The sequence below is a fragment of the Ovis aries genome, chromosome 9 (genome assembly GCF_016772045.2).
Source record: "Ovis aries strain OAR_USU_Benz2616 breed Rambouillet chromosome 9, ARS-UI_Ramb_v3.0, whole genome shotgun sequence".
Taxonomy (NCBI): domain Eukaryota; kingdom Metazoa; phylum Chordata; class Mammalia; order Artiodactyla; family Bovidae; genus Ovis; species Ovis aries.
Genome location: NC_056062.1, coordinates 70,774,049 through 70,797,734, shown reverse-complemented (window position 1 = coordinate 70,797,734; position 23,686 = coordinate 70,774,049). Strand labels below are relative to the sequence as shown.

Sequence of the window (23,686 nt, the reverse complement as noted above, 5' to 3'; positions counted from 1 at the left end):
CAGTTCCAAGGCACTGATAAAAGACCAAGGAGTGGGCTGTGGCCTAAATCCCGGAAATCTCCGCCCTTTCCCCAAAACAGGTGGAATAGTCCTCCAACTCATTAGCATATGAAATTACCCAGGCTATAAAAACTATGCCACATTTCACGGCTACCGCATTCACCCTTTGTGATGGCCCACACACTGTGGAGTGTGCTTTGGAATATATTTTAAAATAGTATTACAAAAACAAGAACATAAAAGTATGTTTTATTCTTGTGCCATGTTTTAAGCTTTTGACATAGGTTTCACTGTTATGATAAAAGTATACATCTTATGTGAAATTCTACTTAGAAATATTAGTAATATGTAATTTGACAAATCTATTATGAAAACAAAAATATACAAACTTTCCTCTTTAGGAAGATATTGAAACTTTCAGTTTGAAAGAATAATACATGAAGCAAAGATAACTCCTATGGTAGTTTAATCCATACTTTGTATTAAGCCTAACAATTTGCAATTAGGAGCACCTATTATTTTGCAGGATTATACTTTGACATTAATTTCAGTGTGTAACACCAAAGTGCTATCATTCAGTAACTTTCATTGAATTTCTTAAGAATTGTAATCTCACATTTTATTCAACTTGTTTTTAGAATTATATAAGGCACACTAATCGAGAAAAATTGACAAGGAACAGATTAGTGTGAAGTAAATTTCCTTGTCATCATTAAACTATACTTTTTTCACTTTAGCTGGACTAATGTTGCTATTTTTAGACTTTCAGTTATTTTCAAAATTTTGTTAGAGCACAAAGTAAAATGAAACAGTAAAATGACTTGATTAAAATATCTCAAGTTTGTTTCTGATCTACCCATGACTCAGATTCTTCTACATTCAACATTCCAGTTCATTGTAGCATTTTCTGTTTTTCTAATCTGATGTGTATTGAGGTAAATGTAGACAGCATGACTCATTAAGGTTTTGAGAAAAAAATAAACTTCCCCAAGCAGTCCTGTAAAGGCAGAGAAATCTAAATCTCTCACCTCTGCTTTATCATAGAGAAGGTGAACAGAACTGCTTTCTCTGCTGGCTCTATGACCACCAGCGATGCCTGTTTTCATATGATTTGCCCAAATCACATCAGAGAAGGATGGCTAACTTCTATTGGAAACCTATTCAATTCAAAGACCTCAGAGCAATTTCATCAATTTCAGTGTCTTATCTGAATACAACTCTTTATTTATGTGCTTATTTTGTAAGTGATGCTATCATAAAAATAATAGAACAAAGTCAGGCTGCTTAGAAAATTTTATGTTTAGCTTTGCCAAAATTAATGGAGTGCTTTTTCTTTCCTAAACAATGACATATCATAGTATGGTTTGCTGATATTTACCCGAATTCATCTTAGATATAATTATTTACATTAATATCTATAGCAATTTTGCAAAGAATAGCCAAATATCTTTGCCCAAAGGGTAAGTGGAATTTTAAATACTTTTTGTGCACAAATAATCCTCAGTGTGCTTTCTGAAATGCTTTGTGTGTGCTTCCTCAATCTTCAAACTCCCTCAGAAATAGAGTGCTCAAAAGTTATTTATGTAAAAAAAATGGTTTAATATTTAGTAAGTTATTACAGAGCAGTTTGCATTTTACTTTCTCACTACGTTAGCATTTAGCATTAAGACAAGAGTGGGTCAAGTTTGGCTTGTGTGGTTGAAAGTTCACTTGAGTAGAGTAATCACAACATGGTCATCCCGGCCCTGCCATAACATCTCTCCTTCAAAGTCGACCAGCCCGTGTTTCCTGGCACGCATGAGAATGCCCACAACTTTATCTGAAATACGGACATATCTGTCAAAGAGATCCCCAAAGGTGACCTGGATCTTGCCGTCCCGTCTGTGGCGAGCCATCGAGCGGATGATGAAACACATGTCCAGGATTTCTCTGTAGATGTGTTCCTCGGCTCTCTTGGCCCGTTCGGCAGTTTTGGTTCCTTCCTTGGGGCGACCGTAGCCTTCGTCTCCTTTGTGCAGGCGGGTAGACATGGCCAACTCATAATCGAACTCATCACTGAAGGGATTGAGCTTCTGGGATTGGATATGTTCATCAGCCCATTGTTGCCATCTCCCTTTCAGATTGCCCACTTGACTGTATTTCCGCTGGGCTTTGCAGTTGAGCTTCTCTGTGAATCTGTTTGCCCTAAGAGAGAGGGTAAAAAAATCAAGATATTCATAATTTAGCAAGGGTTGCTTTCTATTTGTACTTCTTATGCATCTTAATGTAAGTTATAAATTTTTCATCATAAAAGACATGTAAACAATTCAAAAAAATAAGAGATGGAAGAAGGAAAGTCATAGAGGATGCCACCATTGTTCTGAGTTTGAGCTAGGTCCTAGATTATTTTCTCTGTGAGTAACAATAATGTTTTAAGCCCCATAAAATAATATTAAACTCTATTTCAAGGAAGAACTTCCTTATACAAAGGTAAGACAAATATGTGTAGCTCAGACTTGCATGTTGGTAACATTTAGAACTGGAATCATAGCAATGGGTTAAGGGAATCCACTTTATACATCAAAAAATTTGCCCAAAATAAGGTTTTTATCAGCCACATACTTTGTACTATTCACTCGTATAGATTTTTAAATTATTTATTTGAATTGGAGGATAATTACAATATTGTGACGGTTTTTCAACATGAAGCCATAGACATACATGTGGCCCCCTCCCTCCTAGACCCCCTCCCACATCCCTCCCCACCCCCATCCCTCCTCCACCTTTGGGTGCCCTGCGTCATACAGCAAATTCCCATTGGCTCTCTACTTTACATGTGTTGATATATATGTTTCAGTGCTATTCTCTCAAGCAATTCCACCCTCTCCTCCTCCCACTGTTCCCAAAATTCTTTTTATGTCTGTGTCTCCCTTGCTGCTACATTTGCCATGTATAGATTTTTAAATACGTATTTGTAATGAAGCATATCTATGTTCATACCTATAATGTTCCACACATTTTGAAATATCTAGTAGTATAAATAGGAGACACTAGCAAACAATAGTTTTCTTGCCTTGAGAATCCCAGGGATGGGGGAGCCTGGTGGGTCTATGGGTCGCACAGGGTCGGACACGACTGAAGCGAGTTAGCAGCAGCAGCAGCTAACTGTAGTAACATTTATTGAATACTATGTGCTGACATTCTTCTAAACACTTTCTACTAATATTTCCACAACCATCTTATGAGATAGGTACCGTTAATCTCATTTCACAGATGAGGAAATTGAGGGCAGAAGGGTTAGGTAACTTACTTACAGTCAGGAAGTTGTTGATGGAGCTGAGACTCGAACCAAAGTAAAGCCAGCTCCAGAGCCTGTGTGTAACTACTGTGAAATGCTGCCCCAGCCCAGTGGAAGAGGTGGGATTCAGACCCCAAATGTCTGAGGCCAAAGACTGTGCTCTCTCTGCTATGTGATGGTGCCACTCAGCCTGCCAGGACAGTGTGTAATAAGTGGATGAGTTTTGTCTCAAATGTGTGGGTCTGCCTTTGCAGCCTGGGATGCATTTCTTACTAAAACAAAAACCATCATTAGTGAGTGTAGACCTAATTTAAAAACAACAAAGTTTGTCTTTAACAGACTTTCCTGTCATTTCTCTAGCTCCAATCTTACAAGTAAAGCATGAACTCTTGGACTATATAAAAGTCGGAAATCTGTATTCTTCATCCCCACAAGTGACTCACCCATCTTTCTCCCCAACACCAAGTGGCTTCATGTCTGGAAGCTTTGGAATTGGAGATGTAGGGTAGAGCTGAAATTGCTTATGTGGCTACAGTCCATGGGGTCTCAGAGTTGGACATGACTGAGTAAGCACACACACATACACACATGTGAATGGCATGCATGAATTCAATAACGCCTCCCTGAACTCTCATAGTTTGCTGGTCAAAACCCAGGAGCAGGTCAGGTGCGGGTGTTCCTCACCATCCAAACTGATTTCCTAAAATCTGATCAGTCAAATGCAGGAAACTAACAGATATGGGTAGGGAGGCATACTTGTATTATTTTTCAAAGAGGAATGACATCCACTAGATGGCGAACTTTCATTAATTCCCATGCTTTGTGTCCCTAGCTTGCTGCATTCAGTTTCACTGTCATAATAGAATTGAAACCAGGAGCACACTGCCACAGATAACACTATCATACTTTGTAAACATATGGACAAAAGTATATGACTAAGTTAACTGGGAAAAATAGCATCCGAAAACTGTTTACACAATTATTACAACTTAAAAAAATCACGGATGTATGGAAGGGCTTCCCAGGTGGCTCACTGGTAAAGTATCTGCTAGCCATTGCAGGAGCTCCAGGGGACAGGGCTCCATCCCTGGGTGAGGAAGATCTCCTGGAGGAGGAAATGGCAACACACTCTGGTATCCTTGCCTGAGAAATCCCACTGACAGAGGAGCCTGGCAGGCTACAGTCCATGGAGTTGCAAACAGCCGGACACGACTGAGCAGCTAAGCACACACGTATGTATGGACAAGTGCTAGGAACTACACTGCCCTGAAGTGAAATGCATTTTCCTCAGCCCTGCTGGTCCTTGTCTTCATCTGCGTCTCCACAGACTGTCCCTGTTCAGCTGCCCAGAGTGTGGGCGGCTAGATCTCATGATCAAACAAGAGTAAATACCTAGTCCCCTTGGAATGATGGCAATCCATGGCAGACACAGCCTTTGATAACAAGCCCCAGTGTCATCCTGGCATAACCCAAAGCTCATATCAAACGAGGCTGGAACAGCTTGCTGGAGAAGAGACTTGAACATCTCAGAAGAGAGTGAAAAGAACATCATGATTCACTAACTCGTCCTTTTTGTCTCCTGAGCCCCAACTGCGGTACTATCCTGTAGTATAGAACATAATATGTCCTCCCTTTAAGGAACTTCCGGGCATTTTGACATTCCTTCCAACCTTTATGAAAGTATGTATGACACCTACTGTGCACCAGACACACTTTTTTCAAAATTATATTTCTGTGGCTTTGCTGGGTCGTCGTTGTTATGCGAGGGTTTTCTCTAGTTATAGCAAGTGGGGGCTGCTCTCATTGTAGTACGTGGGCCTATTGTGGTGGCATCTCTTGTTGTGGATCACAGGCCCTAGAGTGCACAGGCTTTAGTAGTTATGGAGCACGGGCTCAGTTGCCCCACAGCACGTGAAATCTTCCTGGACCAGGGATCAAACCTGTGTCCCCTGCTTTGACAGGTGGATTCTTAACCACTGGACAACCAGGGAAGTCCCAGACACTCTTTTAAGTACTAACTGAATATTCAGTAATGAAAAAGAACGGTGAATAATCACTAAAAGACATTCATAACAATAAACAGAATAAAACAAATTTGAGCATATGCTACAATTTTAACTATGGAAAATGCATATATGCACCAGGTTGAAGAAATCAAGAGTACATGCACAACTGAAATTATGTTAGAGACAGTTGTTTTCTTTTTTTCAAAATTCTTTCTGCTGGTATTACAGTTGACCCTTGAACAACACAGGTTTGAACTCCATGAGTCCACTTATATGTGGGCATTTTTTCATAGTAAATATAGTACTGGGCTTCCAGGTGGCACTAGTGGTTAAGAACCTGCCTGCCAATCCAGGAGACAAGAAACATAAGTTCCATTTGGGAAGATTCCCTGGAGGGTGGCATGGCAACCCACTCCAGAATTCTTGCCTGGAGAATCCCATGGACAGAGGAGCCCGGCGGAATACAGCACATAGAGTTGCAAAAAATGAAGCAACTGAGCATGCGTGCACACACTGCGGTACTGCAGGAACTGCATCTGCTTCTTCTGGGGAGCGATGTATGATGGGGGTGGGGGGCTCTGGTCCTTCAGGCACTTGGAAATTTGAGTATAACTCTGCAGTTGCTTCCCTAGTGGCTCAGCTGGTAAAGAATCTGCCTGCAGTCGGGAGACCTGGGTTCCATCCCTGGGTTGGGAAGATCCCCTGGAGAAGGGAATGGTTACCCACTCCAGTATTCTGTCCTGGAGAATTCTGTGTATATATATAGTCCATGGGGTCACAAAGAGTCCAGACATGACTGACTTCCACTTTCTACGGTTACACTGTATCCATGTTTCCACATCCATGGATTCAACCAGCACAGGTTGAGCAATACTCTAGGAAGCATTTATAGAAAAAAAAAAATCCACTTATAAGTGGACTCACACAGCTCAAACCCATGTTGTAAGAGTCAACTGTATTGATTTTATAACTTAGAGAAAGCACAGAATTGAAAAATATTCAAATTAGTATCCAGAAATAATTTGCCTAAACTGTATATTATATGGGTCTCATTCTTTGATATATATATTTTCCTTTGAACTAAGAACTTAAATTTCCTGAGTGTTGAAATTCTATGTCATTTGGGATAAGGGTTGGGTTTGGTTAGGTAATAACACTATGAAGAAGAGAAACATCTAAAAAAGCACCTTCTAAATATTAATGTCCATTTGTTATATAGTCAAATGATAATTCCCAATAACGAGAGAAGGAAAGTAAAAGAATTGGTCCTATAAGCAAGAATTAGAAAATAGGATTGCTTAAAAAGTACTAGAAGGAAATATACCGTAATGAGTATTTAATTTTATCTATCTTGTACATGTTTGGTATTACTTTCATATTTTCAATTTTTAAAAGGTCTGAAAGGATCAGGTTTAAAAATAAGGATTAGTAAGTCTCAGACCCTGAGCATATCCTTGATCATTGAATGTAGGAATCAATATACAAGCTTATGCTATTTTTTAAATTTTCAAGTGAAATGTGAATGATAGTTCAGATTGAACTTTAGAAAGATGACCTAGTATAAATTCATAGCAAAGCAATACTGAAAGACTGGCACCACGTTCATATCTTAGGCTAAAACGCTTCTCTGTCAGTAAAGCCAAGAACTTCTGCCACATTTCCAATGTCTCAGGGAAGTTCTAGGGAGAATCTGCTCCTGTGTGCATTCATGTGCTTACTCTTCTTACAGGAAGTATATAGCGAGTTTGGTTAATGGGAGCGGGACATCCACAGGGTCACACTTATCAGAAGCAGGGTGCCTGTGCATTCCCAGCTGTGCTCTTCATTCTGTTATCAGCCAGGTGTGAGAACCAGGCCTGTGCTGCTCTGCTCCTTGCAGACTGGTAACCATCCTGAGTTCATGGAATATCCTTAATAAAGTTTGCACCAAAACATTACACTTTGGGAGTTTTCCAGGGATTCCACAATGGAGGTGATGCTTGGGACTCCATCTGATTCGTTGAGCCTATTCTCTGCTGAGAGATGAGTCTAACACAGTGGTTAAGAACACAAGCTTTAAGAGTAAAGTCATTCTTCCCTGGTGCCTCAGATGGTAGAGACTCTGCATGCAAGGCAGGAGACCTGGGCTCGATCCCTGGGTTGGGAAGAACACAAGCTCTGGCATCACTTCCCAAGGGCATCACTTACTGGCTCTATGATGTGGATACGTTTCTGTGTTCAGTTCCCTTTTCTATAAAACACCCCCTCATGCTCAACCATTTCATTTTTACTGAATAGACCTGGGAGGAGGGTGGATGCATGACTTTTATTTTAATATTGTGCCATTACTGTATGTAATACACTATGTAATACTGCGCCATCACTGTAATGGGGGACAGATAAAAGTTGCTTTGTCTGAAGGACCTGGACAAAACAAGTCACATAGCTACACAGTCAAAAGACTTTTAAAAATAAAGCATATAATGGAACTCATTTTCATAGTAAAGCCCCAGTTAGTAAAATTATTTTGGTAAGGAATATTTCTACTTTTTATCGAACCTGAATTGTTTGTCTCTATTATCCGTAGGACCACCCAGAAAACTTCTTTCTGCTTAAATATCCATGACACATCATGTTCTCCCTATTAGTGGCTATGGGGAAAGAATGGTGCTTAGAATTAAAAATAAGTGAACAAACCCCCCTCATATAGGCCTAGTCATTGATGCCACACATGTCTCCAGCAGTACGTGAGCATCCCATCAGGTAAAAATCCCCATTAGGCTTCCGCGGTAGCTTCCTGGGCATCGCTCGCATTGGCTGACATTCAGAGCTGCTGTTGCTGTGGGCAACATCCCGGTACGCTGTGTGCTCTAAGACTGTGTGCTCTAAGGGAAAGGAACCCAAGAAGCAAGGGAGGGATTTCACTCCCATAGGTAGGTACGTAGGTTTAGTCACTCAGTCATGTCCAACTCCTGTGACCCTATGACTACAGCCAGGCAACTTCCTCCATCCATGGGATTCTCCAGGCAAGAATCCTGGAGTGGTTTGCCATTTCCTCCTCCAGGGGATCTTCCCAGCCCAGGGATGGAACCCAGGTCTCCTGCATTGCAGGCAGAATCTTTACCCACTGAGCCACAAGGGAAGCCCTATTCCCTTCCCCAAACCCTGACAGCCAGTCTCCTAGTATCTTGTAGTGTTGGGATGACCAGGGCTGGCCCCTTGTATTATACAGAGCACAACTCTGTGCCCATCACTTTACATGACTGATACCAAAATAACTATGGATTATCGCAGCTTATTTTTTAGATGAGAATGAAGAAACATTAGGATTTTCCCAGGTAACCAATATTCCAAATCTAATTGTCTCTCATTCAAAGCCTATGTCCTGCTCTAGCGCACAGAGAAGGTGTGTTTTGGGGAACCATGAGAAGAGCCTAGTACGCACATTCCCACTTTCAGGTGAGACAGTTTAGAGTAGTGGTCAGGAAGGTGGGCTCTGGCTCCAGAGTGCCTGGGTTTGAATCCCATGGACAGCACAATCCTATACAAATTCCTTAATATTTCTTTGTCTCGGGTTCACATCTATCCAGTGACGATAACGATTATGCCTACCCTGAGAGAATGTTGTGAGGATTAAATGAACACATGAACAATTCTTAGGTGCCAAAAGAGAGGCCATGTGTCAGAGACTGGTCCCAGCTGTCATTTCCCTACCCTTGGCCAATTCAAAAGACGCTGACAGGAACATCTTCATTGTGCTACCCTCAGTTTTTATTCTGTAGGATTCTATTATTTCATTTTCTAGCATGCAGACCTCCTAAATCCATGAGGCTAAAATTTAGATTATGGTTCCATATGACCTGGTAGAATACTGCTTTCTGATTATGAATTCCTATGTGAATGTAAGTAGAACACAAATCCGGATCTCTGAGTGTATGCTCAATGCACTGAGTGAGAAGTAGCATCATGTCTGGTTTCAAATCGTGACATTTGGAGATGGGCATGTATGTCTCAGGTCGCTAACTTGGTGAGTGAACTTTCCCTCCGAGCTTCAGTGCTCTGATCCCTAAAATGAGATATTACCAACCTTACTGTGAGAGTTCAAAGGACAAAGCAGGTAAAACACCTATGTGTGTGTGTGTGTGTGTGTGTGTTAGTCACTCAGTTGTGTCTGACTCTGTGCAACCCTATGGACTGTAGGCCACCACGTTCCTCTGTCCATGGGATTTTCCAGGCAAGAATACTGGAGTGGGTTGCCATGCCCTCCTCCAGGGGATCTTCCTGACCCAAGGATCAAACCCAAGTCTCCTGCATTGGCAGGCAGATTCTTTACCACTGTGCCACCAGAGAAGCTCTCTGGGAAGCCCGTAATAGTGCTAATTCTTTCAAAACATCTTTTAAGGTCACAAACTGTAAGGCAACTTTTTGTCAAATAAGGTTCCCAATTTTGTTTTTTACTGATTGTTCCATAAGTTGAAAAGCACACCTTCACATATAACTGTTTCCTGAGGGAGTCAGCTTGTAAGCATTTCATCATATCTGAGACTTTCCCCATATTCTGATATCCTGTGATTGTAGAGTGAGAAATCCTGACTTTCTGTTCCGTGGAGGGAGAGTTATTGTCTTGAAATAAAGCATGTGTTTCTTGTTAGAATAAATGTATAAATGTATCAGTCTGAGTCCGTGTGTTGGTGTGTGCATGTATGCATTTAACTCCTTTGGGATTGTGCTTCCCAGGTGGTGCTGGTGGTAAAAATAAAAAAACCCACCTGCCAATGCAGGAGACATAAGAGATTCAGATTCGATCCCTGGGTCAAAAAGATCCCCTGGAGGAGGGCGTGGCAACACACTCCAGTGTTCTTGCCTGGAGAATCCCATGGACAGAGGAGCCTGGTGGGCTACAGTTCATGGGGTCACGAAGAGTCAGACACGACTGAAGCAACATATCACGCATATACAGCACACAAGTATTGTGATATTTTAATTACCTAGCTTTAATAGCATTCTGCCTTTGTTTATAAACTGAAAAAGCTTTCTGAAAGTGAAGAATTGCTAAATAATAAGCTCTCTATGAGGGCTAATAACTTCCATATAGTGAGCTTATGTGCAGGCACTGTGCTGAGTTCTTGGCAGCTTTAATCTCATCTACTTCTCTCAAAACAGCAGAATTTATTGTTGCCATCATTTTACAAAGGAGGAAATGGGTTAAGAAGAAGAACTGGCTATTTGTGTGTGTGTGAGTGTGTGTGAGTATGTGAGATGAGAACATTTAAGTGCTATTCTCTTAGCAACTTTCAAGTGTACCACGGTATCATTATCTATAGCCAGGGCAGAGCTGGGGTTTGAACTTGGGTCTGTCTCACTTCAGAGGTTGCTCTCCAGTCAGACAGCAGCCTCCCACCTGTGTCCAGGTTCACAGAAATCTGTGTTCCATGGGCACCATTTGGGTAGATGCGTCTCTTGATAATATTACATCCACTGATTTGAGACAAGAGAAAGGTCTCTCCCCTCAGTCTACCAGGAAATACTTTTTTCTCTGCAGAAAAAAATAAGCCAATCCTTACTCATTATAGAACTGACTTCAAACAATAACCCCTAGCGGACACCTGTCTCTGGTGGCTTCATCTTTGTTGTGGCTAAACCTCGAGGGTTCAGAACAGAGGGGAGAAACCAAAGAGGGCGAGCCCTTGACCCGGAGGCCCATGACTGAGCCGGGCACTGCCCTCTTCGCCCAGCCCCGGCTGCCAGCCCTGTGGCGAGTCTCCCCCTGCCTCGGGCAGGGCTTGGCTGCTCTCTGGCATCCCTCAGCTGCTCGGGGCGCGGGCAGGCGGGCTGAGGCGCTGAGAGGCGCGTGCACTTACTGGGAGGGCAGCGGGCGTTTGATCCTGGCCACGGCCACCGGCTCTCCGTCCGGCTCCGGCCTCTCGTCCGGCTCGCCGCCGTAGCCGCTGTCCTCTGTGTCCACGCTGTCGCTCCTGCACTTGGGCTCCTCCTGCTCCATCGCTTTCCAGCCTCTGGTCAGCTCGGTCACCAGCCTGGCACACTTCCTCCTCCGCGTTGGGGAGCCGCGGCTGCGGAGGAGTCTGTCCACGTCGCTCTCCAGCTGCCCGGCCTCCGGCGGGTCGCCACCCTGCTCGTACCGGTGGCTGAGGTGGCCCAGGTCCCCTCCTCTCTCGTAAGCCTTGCTGACCACCGTTTTGGTCACCTCTTTCCTCTTGATAGGAGAAACTGTGCTGGCTTCCTCTGAGCCGTGCCCATCCTCTCCACAGCCCTCCGGCTTCGGGGAGGAAGGCTTTGGGGCCCTCTGAGCTTTCCAGCGGGTGGGGGCGTCTATCGCTGGTCCAGAAGCATCGGGTGGGTCCTGGGTGCCCCCTGGCATCCAGCCTGCAGGCTCCTGGGCCTGCCTGATGCTGTTTTCATTGGCCCACTGCTGCCAGCCTCGGGCCAAGGTGATAACCAGGGTGGCCGTGTGCACCTTCCGGAGGGCACTCTTGGCCGGCCCGTCCCCCCTTTCCTTTTCCCCGGGGGCCATGCCACCCTTCTCTGCTGAGAGCCTGGGTACTGGCTAAAATGAGAGTGGACCGGTGGAGGGCCCGGGATTTAAATAGAAGCAGGGTGTGGGGTGGGAAGAGAGTTTGGTGACTGGAAACTATGTTAAGCTCTTCTTGCCAAGATGCGGTGCCTTCCCCCTGACCGTGCGCTTTTTTTAAACCCTGACGGCTCTAGTTTCATCACAGCAGAGGGACATCTCTCCTGGTAAAGGACAGTGATAGGATCCTGCCCTTTCTTCTCCAAGAGCCGGAGTGGGAACTACTAGATCCGATCACGTGCTCAGCCTTAAGTTTTTCTTGACCTTAAAATATGGTCCGACCATTTATAGGAGCATAAAATAGTGTACAACTTGTACTGGGAACATAATAGGCTTATTTCCATTGAAACCTCAGCAGTGCTCGATACAGCTTTAATTAGTCCCATTTTATGGCTGAATACAGTCACGCATAACTTCCTATAGCTAATAATATCTAAGACTGGAACCCAGATGTCTGATGCAAAGCCTGTGCCTCTTTTCATCCTATTCCTCAAAGGCATCCGACTGCCTCTTCCTTTTGTCTTCAACTCTATTTGATGTAGACCTTAGAGGTCATCTCATCCAAGCTCCATTTACCAGATGAGAAAACCCAGGCCCAGATAAGCAGGGAGAAAAGGGCCTAGTATTCTAATTCCAAGTTTGAATTACTTTATAGACAAGTCATATTAATACACAAGACAATAGTCAAAATTTTAGCCCAATTATTTTTTAAATCTTTAAATTGAGACCTATACACACAATGAACTTCAGAGACTGCTATTACAACAAATCTTTTCAAATATTTTGTTAAATAAGACTATTTAAAGACAAAGTAAGTGAATGTTATCAGAAGCAAGCCCCACTCGGCTATTTGATTTTAATAACACAAACTTCCTTGGCATAACTTTAGGTTCATGCAGAAAAAGCCATGCTTTCAGTTCTGAGAACAAAGACTGGAATATAGTTTTGTTTTGTTTTTTAAATAGGACTGGATAGATGGGTCATTTGTATAGAGAAAGAACTATCTAGGATGTGTCCTAAACCAGGTAAAAATGTGCAGGGGTCAGCACTGAGTATTTCTTGAGGTAAGACAAATAGAATTTTTTTCATACCAAAGTTCTATAGATTTTTATACTTTCCTCCAATCTTCACATGCAGCTAAACACACTGAAAATTGCTGTCCAAGAGCATTAAAAAAAGGTAAGAACTGTAATTACTTCTGAAATTGAGACAAATTTATTTTTTAAAAATGTTGTCAGTTTTTCATCCTGTAGGTCATTTACCTCCTAAGATTAAGACAGTTGGGAAGATGACTTAATACTCTATCTAGAAATCTGTCAGATGTTTTCAGAGTTCAACAGCATCTGATAATGTTAACTATGGTCCAACAATTCGGAGACAAAATCCCAGTTGATTAATTAAGAAGAAATTGGATCACATGAAGAGAAAACTATGACACAGATTTCGATCTGAGTCTGAAACTTCTGGCATTCTTTCTTGGAATGTAGAGACACTGCAGGCGGTTTGGTTCCTGTTAGATTCCCTTTACCCACTTGCAACGCCTTGGGAGAGGAATGGGGTTCCTCAGAGACATCCATGCACTCAACCCAGGATCAGGCTGATTTATAACTCTCAAAGGAGCTTTTCTGCTTCCCTGTCCACACCTGTTCCATATGCACTTCTTACAGGGGGAGAATGAAAACAGCAAAATGTTAACAGTCTTTCACGTATTAACGGGCATTGCAGCTGGCTGCCTGGGGCTTACAGCTGTCAGCAGACAGTCTTGGCAAAAACCAGGGAACTCCTAAAAGAATCTAGTCATTTCTTCTGAGATTTTACTTCCACGCCAACTGTGGTCTTTCATTTATGCTTCTTCAGAAGAGACTGTAAAATCCCTTTCCCCCTCATGTCTGCTTTGGGCATTCCTTCCCTACAGAAAGGTCTGTATACTACCTACTAGGTCTTTTATAAGAAATGTTTTATCTTTCTCAACCTAGATCTCAATTCTTGAGTTCAACATTCTTCTGCTTTAAAAGAAGGTATAAAAGAAATGAACATAAAAAAAGACAAAGATATCGTAAACTAAGTAGTTTACATTGTGAGTTTCCTATGAGACCCAAGATTAGAAACTAGGTGAAGATATAGAACCGATTAACAAAGTATTTACCACCTAAGAAATTTGTGGTGTGAAAGTGTTTTATAAAAACTATTATTATTTGATCATATGGGCAATACTAGGGAAAGGAGGGAGTTAATATTTATACACTTCTCTTCATGATATGCTTAGAAATCAGGTAAAGTCAGCTATCATCACCAGCTATATAATCTTACTAAAGAAACTTTCGAAAGCCACATTTGCTCAAAGCTCATATGAAATAATAATTTCATTGATCCTTTCTATATAAATAAATAAGTCCTTTTCTTGTTCAGTTATAGAAAAGTGGGAATGAAAAGACTTTAATGGACATCAACAAAGGGCTTTTGATTTCAACTGAATTTACTTAACTCAGTACTCATGGAAAGAATACAAGGGTGAGGCCTGATGGTGGTTGCTGTGAGGAAGGGTGTGAAACTGATTAAAGCAGGACTACTTTCAAGGTCTTCCTATCTGGCCAAGAGAGAGTGGTGCATATAGCTGCCTTTAACAGTCTGGGGAGAGCTGCATTAGAAATGGGGCTTCCCAGGTGGGCTCAGTGGTAAAGAATCCACCTGCCAGTGTAGGAGATGCAGGTTCAATCTGTGAGTCAGAAGATCCCTTACATAAGGAATTGGCAACGCACTCCAGTATTCTCACCTGAAGAATCCCATGGACAGAGGAGCCTGGTGGGCCATATGTAGTTCAAGGGGTCACAAAGAGTTGGACACAACTGAGCAACTAAACATTAGAAATAAAAAGCTTTATTGAGCACAGGTGAATGATTTTATTGGGAAGACTTCACAGAATTGGTGGTCCTTTATCTGAGCCTTCAAAATAAAACTTTACCAGGGGGAGAAAGGGCACACCAACCCGAAGAAATGCTGTGAACAAAGTTACAAAGTTATGGTGTACCTAGAGACCTTCTCATGGCCCAGCATAAAGACCATAACCCTAAATGCCTGGAGGATCAAACAGGCCATTTAACACACGAGGTAAGCTGAGTTGGAGCACAACTGTGGGTGTGAGGACTCGGGAAACTGATGAGGTAATGTCTCAAGAGAAGTAAGAAATCTGGGATTTTATATGATCTCTCCCAGTTCCTTACACGGTGAAGAATTCCTTACACTGTGATGGTTAATACACACAACTTACACACAATAGTATAAGGTGAACCTATGCAGTTCTTGGACCAGATTCTGTGGGCCCCCAGTTTCTGAACTTTAGAGAATATACAGTGTTTATGGGGTAAGGGCAAGAGGCCAGGGCACATTTGAGAAATAAGTTGGAACTATGTTTTGAAGAACACCTTGCTAAGGAATAAGTATTTTATCAAATGAGACTCATTGCATCATTAAAAAGAAGTAAACCTCAATGTGATATCAAATTTGCATTACCAAATGGTCAAATCAAAAACCAGTGAAGTGGGCTGTGGATTTGAAAAAGACAAGTCTAGGATAGGGAGATAACAACCTAAGATAACCTTATCCTAAGGAGATAATCCCTGCTTAACAGGGGTTATGAAAATAATCTTGGAGGGAACCATAAAGAATGGTTCTGAGAGAAAGATCTGAAAGAAGGTTCAGGAGCCAGTGAGGGTCAGAGCAGACTCACTAGTTGCCATGGGTGATGGATGTTGGGGAATGATTTAGAGGTTTTAGTTTGAGTGACAGGTGTGAGGAGGTGACATTAGCTGGGAAAGGGCTGGAGAAGAGGAGGATTTGTGGTGAGAAGGAGTTTCCCTTTGGAGTTGCAGAAGCGCTGGGGCGTTTACGTGGAGACGTGGAGCAATGAGGGGAACCAAGGACGTGAACCCTGTGGTTGGGCAGAACCAGGTGAAAACCCAGACTGCAGGTTAGCAAGATTTTTCCAAGATTCAGTTTCTTCATGAGTATCAGAGACTCTCGCTCACGGAGTCAGCGTGAGAATTAAGAGTAACACACGTGAGGCACTGAACACCATGCCTGGCACGTGGAAGCTGGATAAGCAGCTATTGTTATTGTCACCTTGAGGTCGAGCCATGGAGTTACAGAATTAAAACTCCTTAGACAATTCTGTGTGACCCAGCACAGGACTGATACCGAGCCTTCCGGTGGGAGGGTCAAGAGGGGTGACTGGTAGGAACTGGAGGCTGCAAAGGGAGTGCTTATTTATAGTGTTTTATTTTAAGGTAATTTATAGTGAGGCCTTTAAGGCAGTGTCTGAAAGGTTCCCCCCAGCCTGGTCAGGGGTCAGATGAGGTCTCAGTTACTTGGTAGTAATTACCAAAGAGTTGTGCACAGGTGCCTTCCTGGAAACTCCTGGAATATGGAGCGCAATGGTTTCTAATCACTGAGGATCACATTAGGGTCTTAAGCACATTAGGATGACTGTGAAGCTTTGGAAACTAGAGCAAAGCCAGAATGGCTACACCCGGGAGCCCAAAGGGCAAAGGGAACCCTCATGATGGCTTTGAAGACAGGAGGAGGCAGCCACTGCTGAGAAGAGAGCTAGTAAGGTACCGGCGTTCTGGGAAAAGGATTGCAATAAATGGAAAACTAGGAAGCAGATGAGACTGTCAAGGAGAACTTAACTGATATCATAACCAGAAAAATTAACCAACTTCCAGAAGCAGAAAGGAATCTGCTTAAAATGGAACAGCATATATTGGACTGCTCTCTGCAGCCCAATAGCAGCTAGTCTTTTTCAATGTATCTTACATGAGGCTCCTGTAGCTGCTGCCTCACAAATGGCAGTGATCCCACTTTTGATGGCGTGTGTATCTTACAAAGTTTTGTAAATTTACCTTTGAATACAGGTGATTTGCATTGTGAAACTTGTGCCATAACATGAGGCAGATGGGGTGGTCTTGTTTTTGGTGGCCTCTACCCTGTTTTCTTGGCTAACCCTGTGATGAATGGTGGCCTAACAGCCAGGTGTAACTCAGCCTGGGCTACCCAAGAAAGGAAACATCTTAAATGATTGGATGAGGATTTCTAAGCCTATCTTTAGAGAGATGGTATTTCCCATTTGGCTCCAGCCTAGGTTTGCAGCATACTTTGGGTTGAGACAATATATACTACTGATAAAGGCTCTTTGGTTACATGAACCTGTCCTAGAAATTCAGTGACTGTTGAGCAAATCTGTACACAAAGATAAAATTGTGGGAGTCGGGGTGGGGGGGACTAGCACCGAGCTGTCTCTGGAGACAGGCCTTGCTTGGGTAGGGAACCTAACCCACCACCAGGGCTGACAACCCTGCTTCTAGCTTCTAGAGGCTTTGGGGGCCAGTAGACACTCCACGTGCAGGTCTCAAGGGTGTGGTGACCAGTAGCCCATGTATGGGTCCAGGCAGATTGGATCTCCATTCAGGATCTGTGTACCAGGAAAGTTGACTTCTCTGAGACTCAAATGCCTTGTCTGAAAGTGGCAAAAACATGACTTTTCCCCAGCACTTTTTGTGTGTTCATATGAGATTGTTTGTGAAGCAATTAGCACAGTGCCCAATACACTGCATCAGAACATCATGCGGAAGTGGTTCACAATGTCCTTTGCACTCTTACTGAGGCTAATGAGGCCACCTTCTAAATAAATGATCTTGATTCACAGTCAACACATCAAACCTAGTATGTACTAATAATACTGCATAAGCTTTTACATCATAAACAATACATACACTGCCAGAGAAAACTTTAGAGAACACGTCACCGAAACCGTGATCAAACTACAGCCACACTGGTTTAGTTTAGGAAACAAACACACAGATGCTTATGATATTAAATCTAAACGGTGGTGTCTTAGAAACTGGCCTCGTAATTATGACTAAATTCACTCTTCTTTGAATAATAGTTGTTGAGTTTTCACTATGTTATTAACACCAACTTGGTTCAACTCATGTTTAATCTATTAACTCCAAACTGCACAATTTAGAAGTGTATCTCATTAAATTGAATGACACCCTGAACTGATAATACCCATTAAAGTATAATGTTTCTAATTTCTCTGATCTTTCAGTAGTATAGAGTCAACCTACAGTTCAGTGAAAGTAAAGTGAAATCAACAGCTGGTTTGGTCTGACCATCACCCACTTAATTACTGCGATATCTCCTCAATATATTTCACTCCTCATTTTGCTCTATGCAAATCCATCTGCACACATCTCCGTTGTTTACCATAAAACTCAATTCATGTCTCACTCAGCTGATCAAAACACTCTAACCACTTCCCAATACCATCCAGGAAAAGTTAAAAAGGTCTTAGCCTCATAGTCAAAGCTTGCTATCATTTGCCTTCACTTTTTACTCCTTTCCTTTATAGTTTGGGTGAATCTGGAATTGCAACTGCAAAAGCCTTTTTCTTCCTGTTTTGGAAGCTATATGATTGAACAAGAGTGCTTATAGAGGAGAAGTTTTGTCTGTGCTGAGACAGTTCGTTTAATTTTTGCTGTTCCTACCTGTATAAATCTTCTTTGTCCTGGACTTGGTGTGAGAATTAGTAATGTATACCGAAGTCTTTCATAAACTGCAAAGGGTGATAGGAGACGAATCACCATGCTCAGCTGTTTCTTTCTTTCTTCCCCACTGCACGCATGCAAGCGTGCTGTATTGCTTCAGTCGTGTCTGACTCTGTGTGACCCGATGGATGGCAGCCCACTAGGCTCCTCTGTCCATGGTAGGGGGACACAGGCAAGAATACTGGAGTGGATTGCCGTGGCTTCCTCCAGGATATCTTCCTGACCCAGGGATTGAACCTGTCTCTCTTACCTCTAACCTGCATTGGCAGATGGGCTAGCACCATGAGGGAAGGCTTTCTTCACCACTGGATAAGATAGTACTATGCCCATCTCTGGGTGTATTACAGCTCTGCACCAGTCATTGTTTTTAAAGATGCACAGGTGATTCCTCGTGTGATTTAACATCTTAATGTGATCCTTAGGGATAGGGATTGTAACCACTGAGCTCTGAGTGCCACTGGTGCCGCCTGTCTTCCTTACTACATGATGTCTTGTGCGCCCATGTAGTCACTAAGCACCACATGTGTGCTATGGAGGGGATGGGTGTCAAGAGATGAATCTGACTGGTATCTGCCCTAATGAGCCTCACAGTAGGACATGGAGAAAGTGAGCAATTGGGTGTTATCATTATGATATATGGGTTATGATAGCAGTGTATCTGAGGTCATAGTAATATCTTTGGGATTAGGGAAGGCCTTAAAAAGAAGGTGCTACTTGAGCTGAGCATGATGAGTCATTGTCCAGTGGAAGGAGCTGGGCAAGAGTAAACCCCAGAGAGAAGCTTAAAGATTCAAGGTACGGGGGAGGAAATAGCATGTCTTACTGAAGTGAAACCTGAGTTTCCCTACAAACTACAGACTGATGGGGTCGCCTTTCTTTTAAGAACCAAAGAAAATGATATACATCCCCCTCCACTCAATGTAGACAGAAAGAGTCTAGTGGCCTATCTTAGAAATCTTTTCAAATAAGTGTGTGCATGGATGTATCCAGAATGTGACCGCTTCTCACCATCTTTACTGACATTAGCCTCCCCACCTTCACTCACCTAGTAGCTTTCAAGCAACCATCGACTCTTCTGTGAATCATTGCATTGTCTCCTTAACTGGTCTCCCTGCTTTCACTCTTATCCAGTCCATTCCCAACATTAGTCAGATCCTTTAAAAACCTAAGTCAGATTATATCACTTTGCTGAAAATTTTTCTATGTTTTTTTTTGCTTCAAAGCAAAAGTCAAAATCCTCACAATGGTCTGCAGGGTCTTACCACGCTCTCCCCTTGTTAGGCCCCCAACTCTTCCCCTCTGACTCTCCTCCACCCATTCTTCACCCTGCCTTGGCTACTCTGATTTCCAAACTGTCACCTGCCCCCAGACATGGGCGCTTGCTCCCTTTGTCTTTTTTAAAAATACTTACCTATATTTGGTATTTGGCTGTACTGCATCGCGTTGTCTTAGTTGTGGCGCGTGGGATCTTGGCTGCAGTGTGTGAACTCTTAGCTGCAGCATGCGGGATCCAGTTCCCTGACTAGTGAGTGAACCTGGGCCCCCTGCTTTGGGAGCACAGCGTCTTAGCCGCTGGACCACCAGGAAGTCCCTAGTTCCCTTGGTCTTCACCTCCTTATTCCCCGCCCTTGGTGCCATTGCCTCCGTATATTCAAGCGGCATAATAAAGTCTCTCTAAACAAAAGGGGTTCTCCTCTTAAGAGCACTGCTACCTCCTGCTGCAGTGGAAACCGAGAAGGAAGTACAGTGGCGTTTGTAGCTGGAGAGATAAGTAGGATCAGATTGTGGAGGAACTTGAAAGCCTTGATAAGAAATGTAGATTTTATCCAAATGTTGTAAAGCTTTACCTTAAAGAATGGCATGATCAGGATTGCATTTTAATACATTCACTTTGTCAGTGGTATGAAGAATAGGGGCTTCCCTGGTAGCTCAGCTGGCAAAGAATCCACCTGCAATGCAGGGGACCTCTGTTCGACTCCTGGGCGGGGAAGATGCCCTGGAGAAGGGATAGGCTACCCACTCCAGTATTTTGGGGCTTTCCTGGTGCTCAGTCGGTAAAGAATCCACCTGCAATGTGGGAGACCTGGGTCTGATCCCTAGGTTGGGAAGATCCCCTGCAGGAGGGCATGGCAACCTACTCCAGTATTCTTGCCTGGAGAATCCGCATGGACAGAGGAGCAGGGAGGGCTAAGGTTCACGGGGTCACAAAGAGTTAGAACCAGCTAAGCACAGCACACATGGAGAGTAGATTCAAGGATGGTGTGTGGGCCCGAGAAGAGGCTGAGATCATGTTTATTCTTTTATCCTGAGGAAACCCCCGCCAAGGGCAGGATATTTGGGGGTCTCTATAGGCTCTCTGGAGAAGCAAATGGCCACCCATCTTTCCTTGCCTGGAAAATCCCATGGAAGGAGGAGCCTGGAGGGCTGCAGTCCATGGTATTGCAAAGAGTTGGGCACGACTGAGCGACTAACACACACAGGCTCTCTGGTCTTGCCCGCATTCCCTTTAGACTTTTCTAATGCAGAAACTGAAAGTGAATTCGCTCAGTCCTGTCCGACTCTTTGCGACCCCATGGACTGTAGCCTACCAGGCTCCTGCATCCATAGGATTCTCCAGGCAAGAATACTGGAGTGGGTTGTCATTTCCTTCTACAGGGGATCTTCCCGACCCAGGGATCAAACCCGGGTCTTCGGCATTGGAGGCAAACGCTTTAACCTCTGAGTCAGGAGGGAAGCTTCTAATGCAGAAGTCCCAATCAATTAGTTGCATTAACTAGTTGAAAGTAAGGCAGACTCAGATTATTTCCACGCTCCTGCAGGGAGAGTGAAGGGGCGGCCCCACCCACCAAGTCTGGTCACTAGTAAGTGTCCCTCCCGTCCTCCTCCCAAACCGAAAAAATTAATTGCAGGTGCTGACTGAGCCGAATTCTAGCCAATGGACGGCTGTTCCTGCTTTCCGCCATCACCACCCACCCAGGAATGTGATTCCTGAATCTGGACTAGGGATTTCTGGTTCCAGGCTAACTGCATGGGTGCTGGGCAGAGGAATGCAGAAGTCTAGGTAAGAGTTGATGAAAACCTACTTTTAGATGGTAGTGGTAAGGTAAGAAAGGAGGGCATAAGTACTGCAGGTGAAAGTAATAGAGCTGATCACAATGAGATGTTAGATGCAAAGGAAATGAAGGCATCTGGGATGGGCATAGCCTTTTTGGCTTGGGTTTGTAGGTAGATGGTGGTTTGATCCCCAAAGAATAAAAATACTAAGGAATACTAAGCTTAGGGATTGGGCAGATATTAAGTTTTGGACATGTTGGAGATAACTTGGAGATACCTTGGGGGACATTCAGGGATGGGAGCTCAGGAGAAAGGTCTGGGCTCTTTTATATTTAGATCAGGGGATCATTTTAGATCAAGGAGACTAAGGGGATCATTTTAGATCAAGGAGACTAAGGTCGTGCCAAGTCACAGAGCCAACAGAGTTAACAACGGGATCAGAGTCAAGCACACCGACTCCAGAATCAGGGCTTTGAATAGCTGTGCTCTGACGCAGATTCCTTTCCTCCTCCTTGCTGTCTACCCCCACCTTCAAGGACAGGACTTCTGAAGCTTGTGACATCACTCTCTAAACAAGCGTCTTAAGATCTAAATATAGAGCTTCTTAGCCCTGGCTTTCTATCTGATCCTGTAAAGCTTTCCTTTCAGTCATGCCGAGTGTCATGATGTGACCCGATAGAGGTGCTAACTGACTCGATCCTGGCAATAATTTTGCAATGCGTGTGCATCCCATCAACACATTGTGTACCTTTACGCTTATACTTCCCTGTATGTCAATTGTATCTCAGGAAAGCTGGGGATAAGGTATCTTGAAATTGTCCTTACTCCTTATTTTAAGAACTTCTGTTTACTTCTCGATCCATTCAACTCAATTCTGATTTCTGCCCACAAATTCAGTTTAGTCAAGGCATGGATGCCTTCCTCATTGTCAAACCCAGGGGGTATTAAAAAAAATTTTTTTTAAATTTTTGGTTGCACTGGGTCTTCCTTGCTGCTTTAGGGCTCTCTCTAGTTGAGGTGAGCAGGGCCTACTCCTCATTGAGGTGCACAGGCTTCTCATTGCAGTGGCTTCTCTTGCTGAGAAGCTCAGGTTCTAGGCATGCTGGCTTCTGTAGTTGCAGTTCGTGGGCTTTGGAGTGAAGGGCAGTAGTCTCAGCGGTACGTGGGCTTAGTTTCTCCATGGTGTGTGGAATCTTCCTGGACCAGGGATCAAATGTGTGTCCCCTCCACTGGCAGGTGGATTCTTATCCACTGTACCAGCAGGGAAGTCCTCAAAGGACATTTTCTGTGTTCACTTACTTAAACTTTCTCTAGCATCCTCTCCTGTGTGTGTATGTGTGTGTGTGCATGTGTGTGTGAATATATGTATGTGTTGAGGGTAAGAGGGTCATGACAGAAAGTTTGGAAAACCAAGAAAGAATAACTACTCCTAATTATATCACACTCAAACACCTTATTCATAGGCCAGCATGAATGTAACATACAGAATTAAAATATACTCCAAATCCTGAAAATTTCGTTGTGCTAAAAGTATTCCTTTCAGTTCAAGGCTGTCATTTTTTGAGGAAAAAAAAAAAAGCTGAAATAGCCCAATTTACGTGGCTTTCTACACCACGTTTACCCTTTTGTCCTAGAAATCATCTAAAAGCAACAGGTAATTTTTTTTTTTTAAGCCTCTCAGATTCTATCTTCCATCAAGTAGGACACAGATAATCTGCAGACAATTCACTGGAAAAGACCCTGATACTGGAAAAGATTGAGGGCAGAAGGAGAAGAGGGCATCAGAGGATGAGATGGCTGGATGGCATCGCTGATGCAATGAACATGAACTTGGGCAAACTCCAGGAGATGGTGAGGGACAGGGAGGCCTGGCGTGCTGCAGTCCATGCGGTTGCAAAGAGTCAGACACAAGTGGATGACTGAAGAAGAACAATAATCTGCAGACCCTGACATATGTGAAATGACTGCTAAAACTAACTGAGATTGGTTAGAATCTATCTAGCATAAAGTCCAGAGGTATACTGAGATGGCCTGGCAATGGTGGTTTGCAGAAGGAATTTGCAAAAACACTTTTTTTTTTGGAGGGAAGAGCTTTGTCATGTAGTCAAAAAGCTGCATGGCTGTTTGCTGCAGTAAGTGTAGAAATCTGGTGTCAGGGCTGGCAAGCAAAATGCTT

The 23,686-nt window shown here is 43.3% G+C and overlaps 1 protein-coding gene and 1 pseudogene across 1 annotated transcript; one reads left to right on the top strand and one right to left on the bottom strand.

Annotated features, from left to right (window-relative positions):
- Nucleotides 1-233: 233 nt before the first annotated feature.
- Nucleotides 234-11,840, bottom strand: ABRA (actin binding Rho activating protein). Its single transcript, XM_015097840.3, has 2 exons — nt 11,124-11,840; nt 234-2,184 (listed from the first exon to the last, which is right to left on the bottom strand). The coding sequence occupies exons 1-2, from the start codon at nt 11,792-11,794 to the stop codon at nt 1,707-1,709; spliced, it is 1,149 nt and encodes a 382-aa protein (XP_014953326.2). The 5' UTR covers nt 11,795-11,840; the 3' UTR covers nt 234-1,706.
- A 4,653-nt stretch (nt 11,841-16,493) lies between these two features.
- On the top strand, nt 16,494-17,073 carry LOC101119995 (transmembrane protein 126A-like; annotated as a pseudogene).
- Nucleotides 17,074-23,686: the final 6,613 nt, after the last annotated feature.

Bases quoted from the DNA above. Each gene is read 5' to 3' on its own strand.
- ABRA (XM_015097840.3), bottom strand. From the start codon at position 11,794: ATGGCCCCCGGGGAAAAGGAAAGGGGGGACGGGCCGGCCAAGAGTGCC. The intron at 2,185-11,123 runs GTAAGTGCACGC...CCTCTCTCTTAG, and splicing joins AAACGCCCGCTGCCCTCCCA to GGCAAACAGATTCACAGAGA.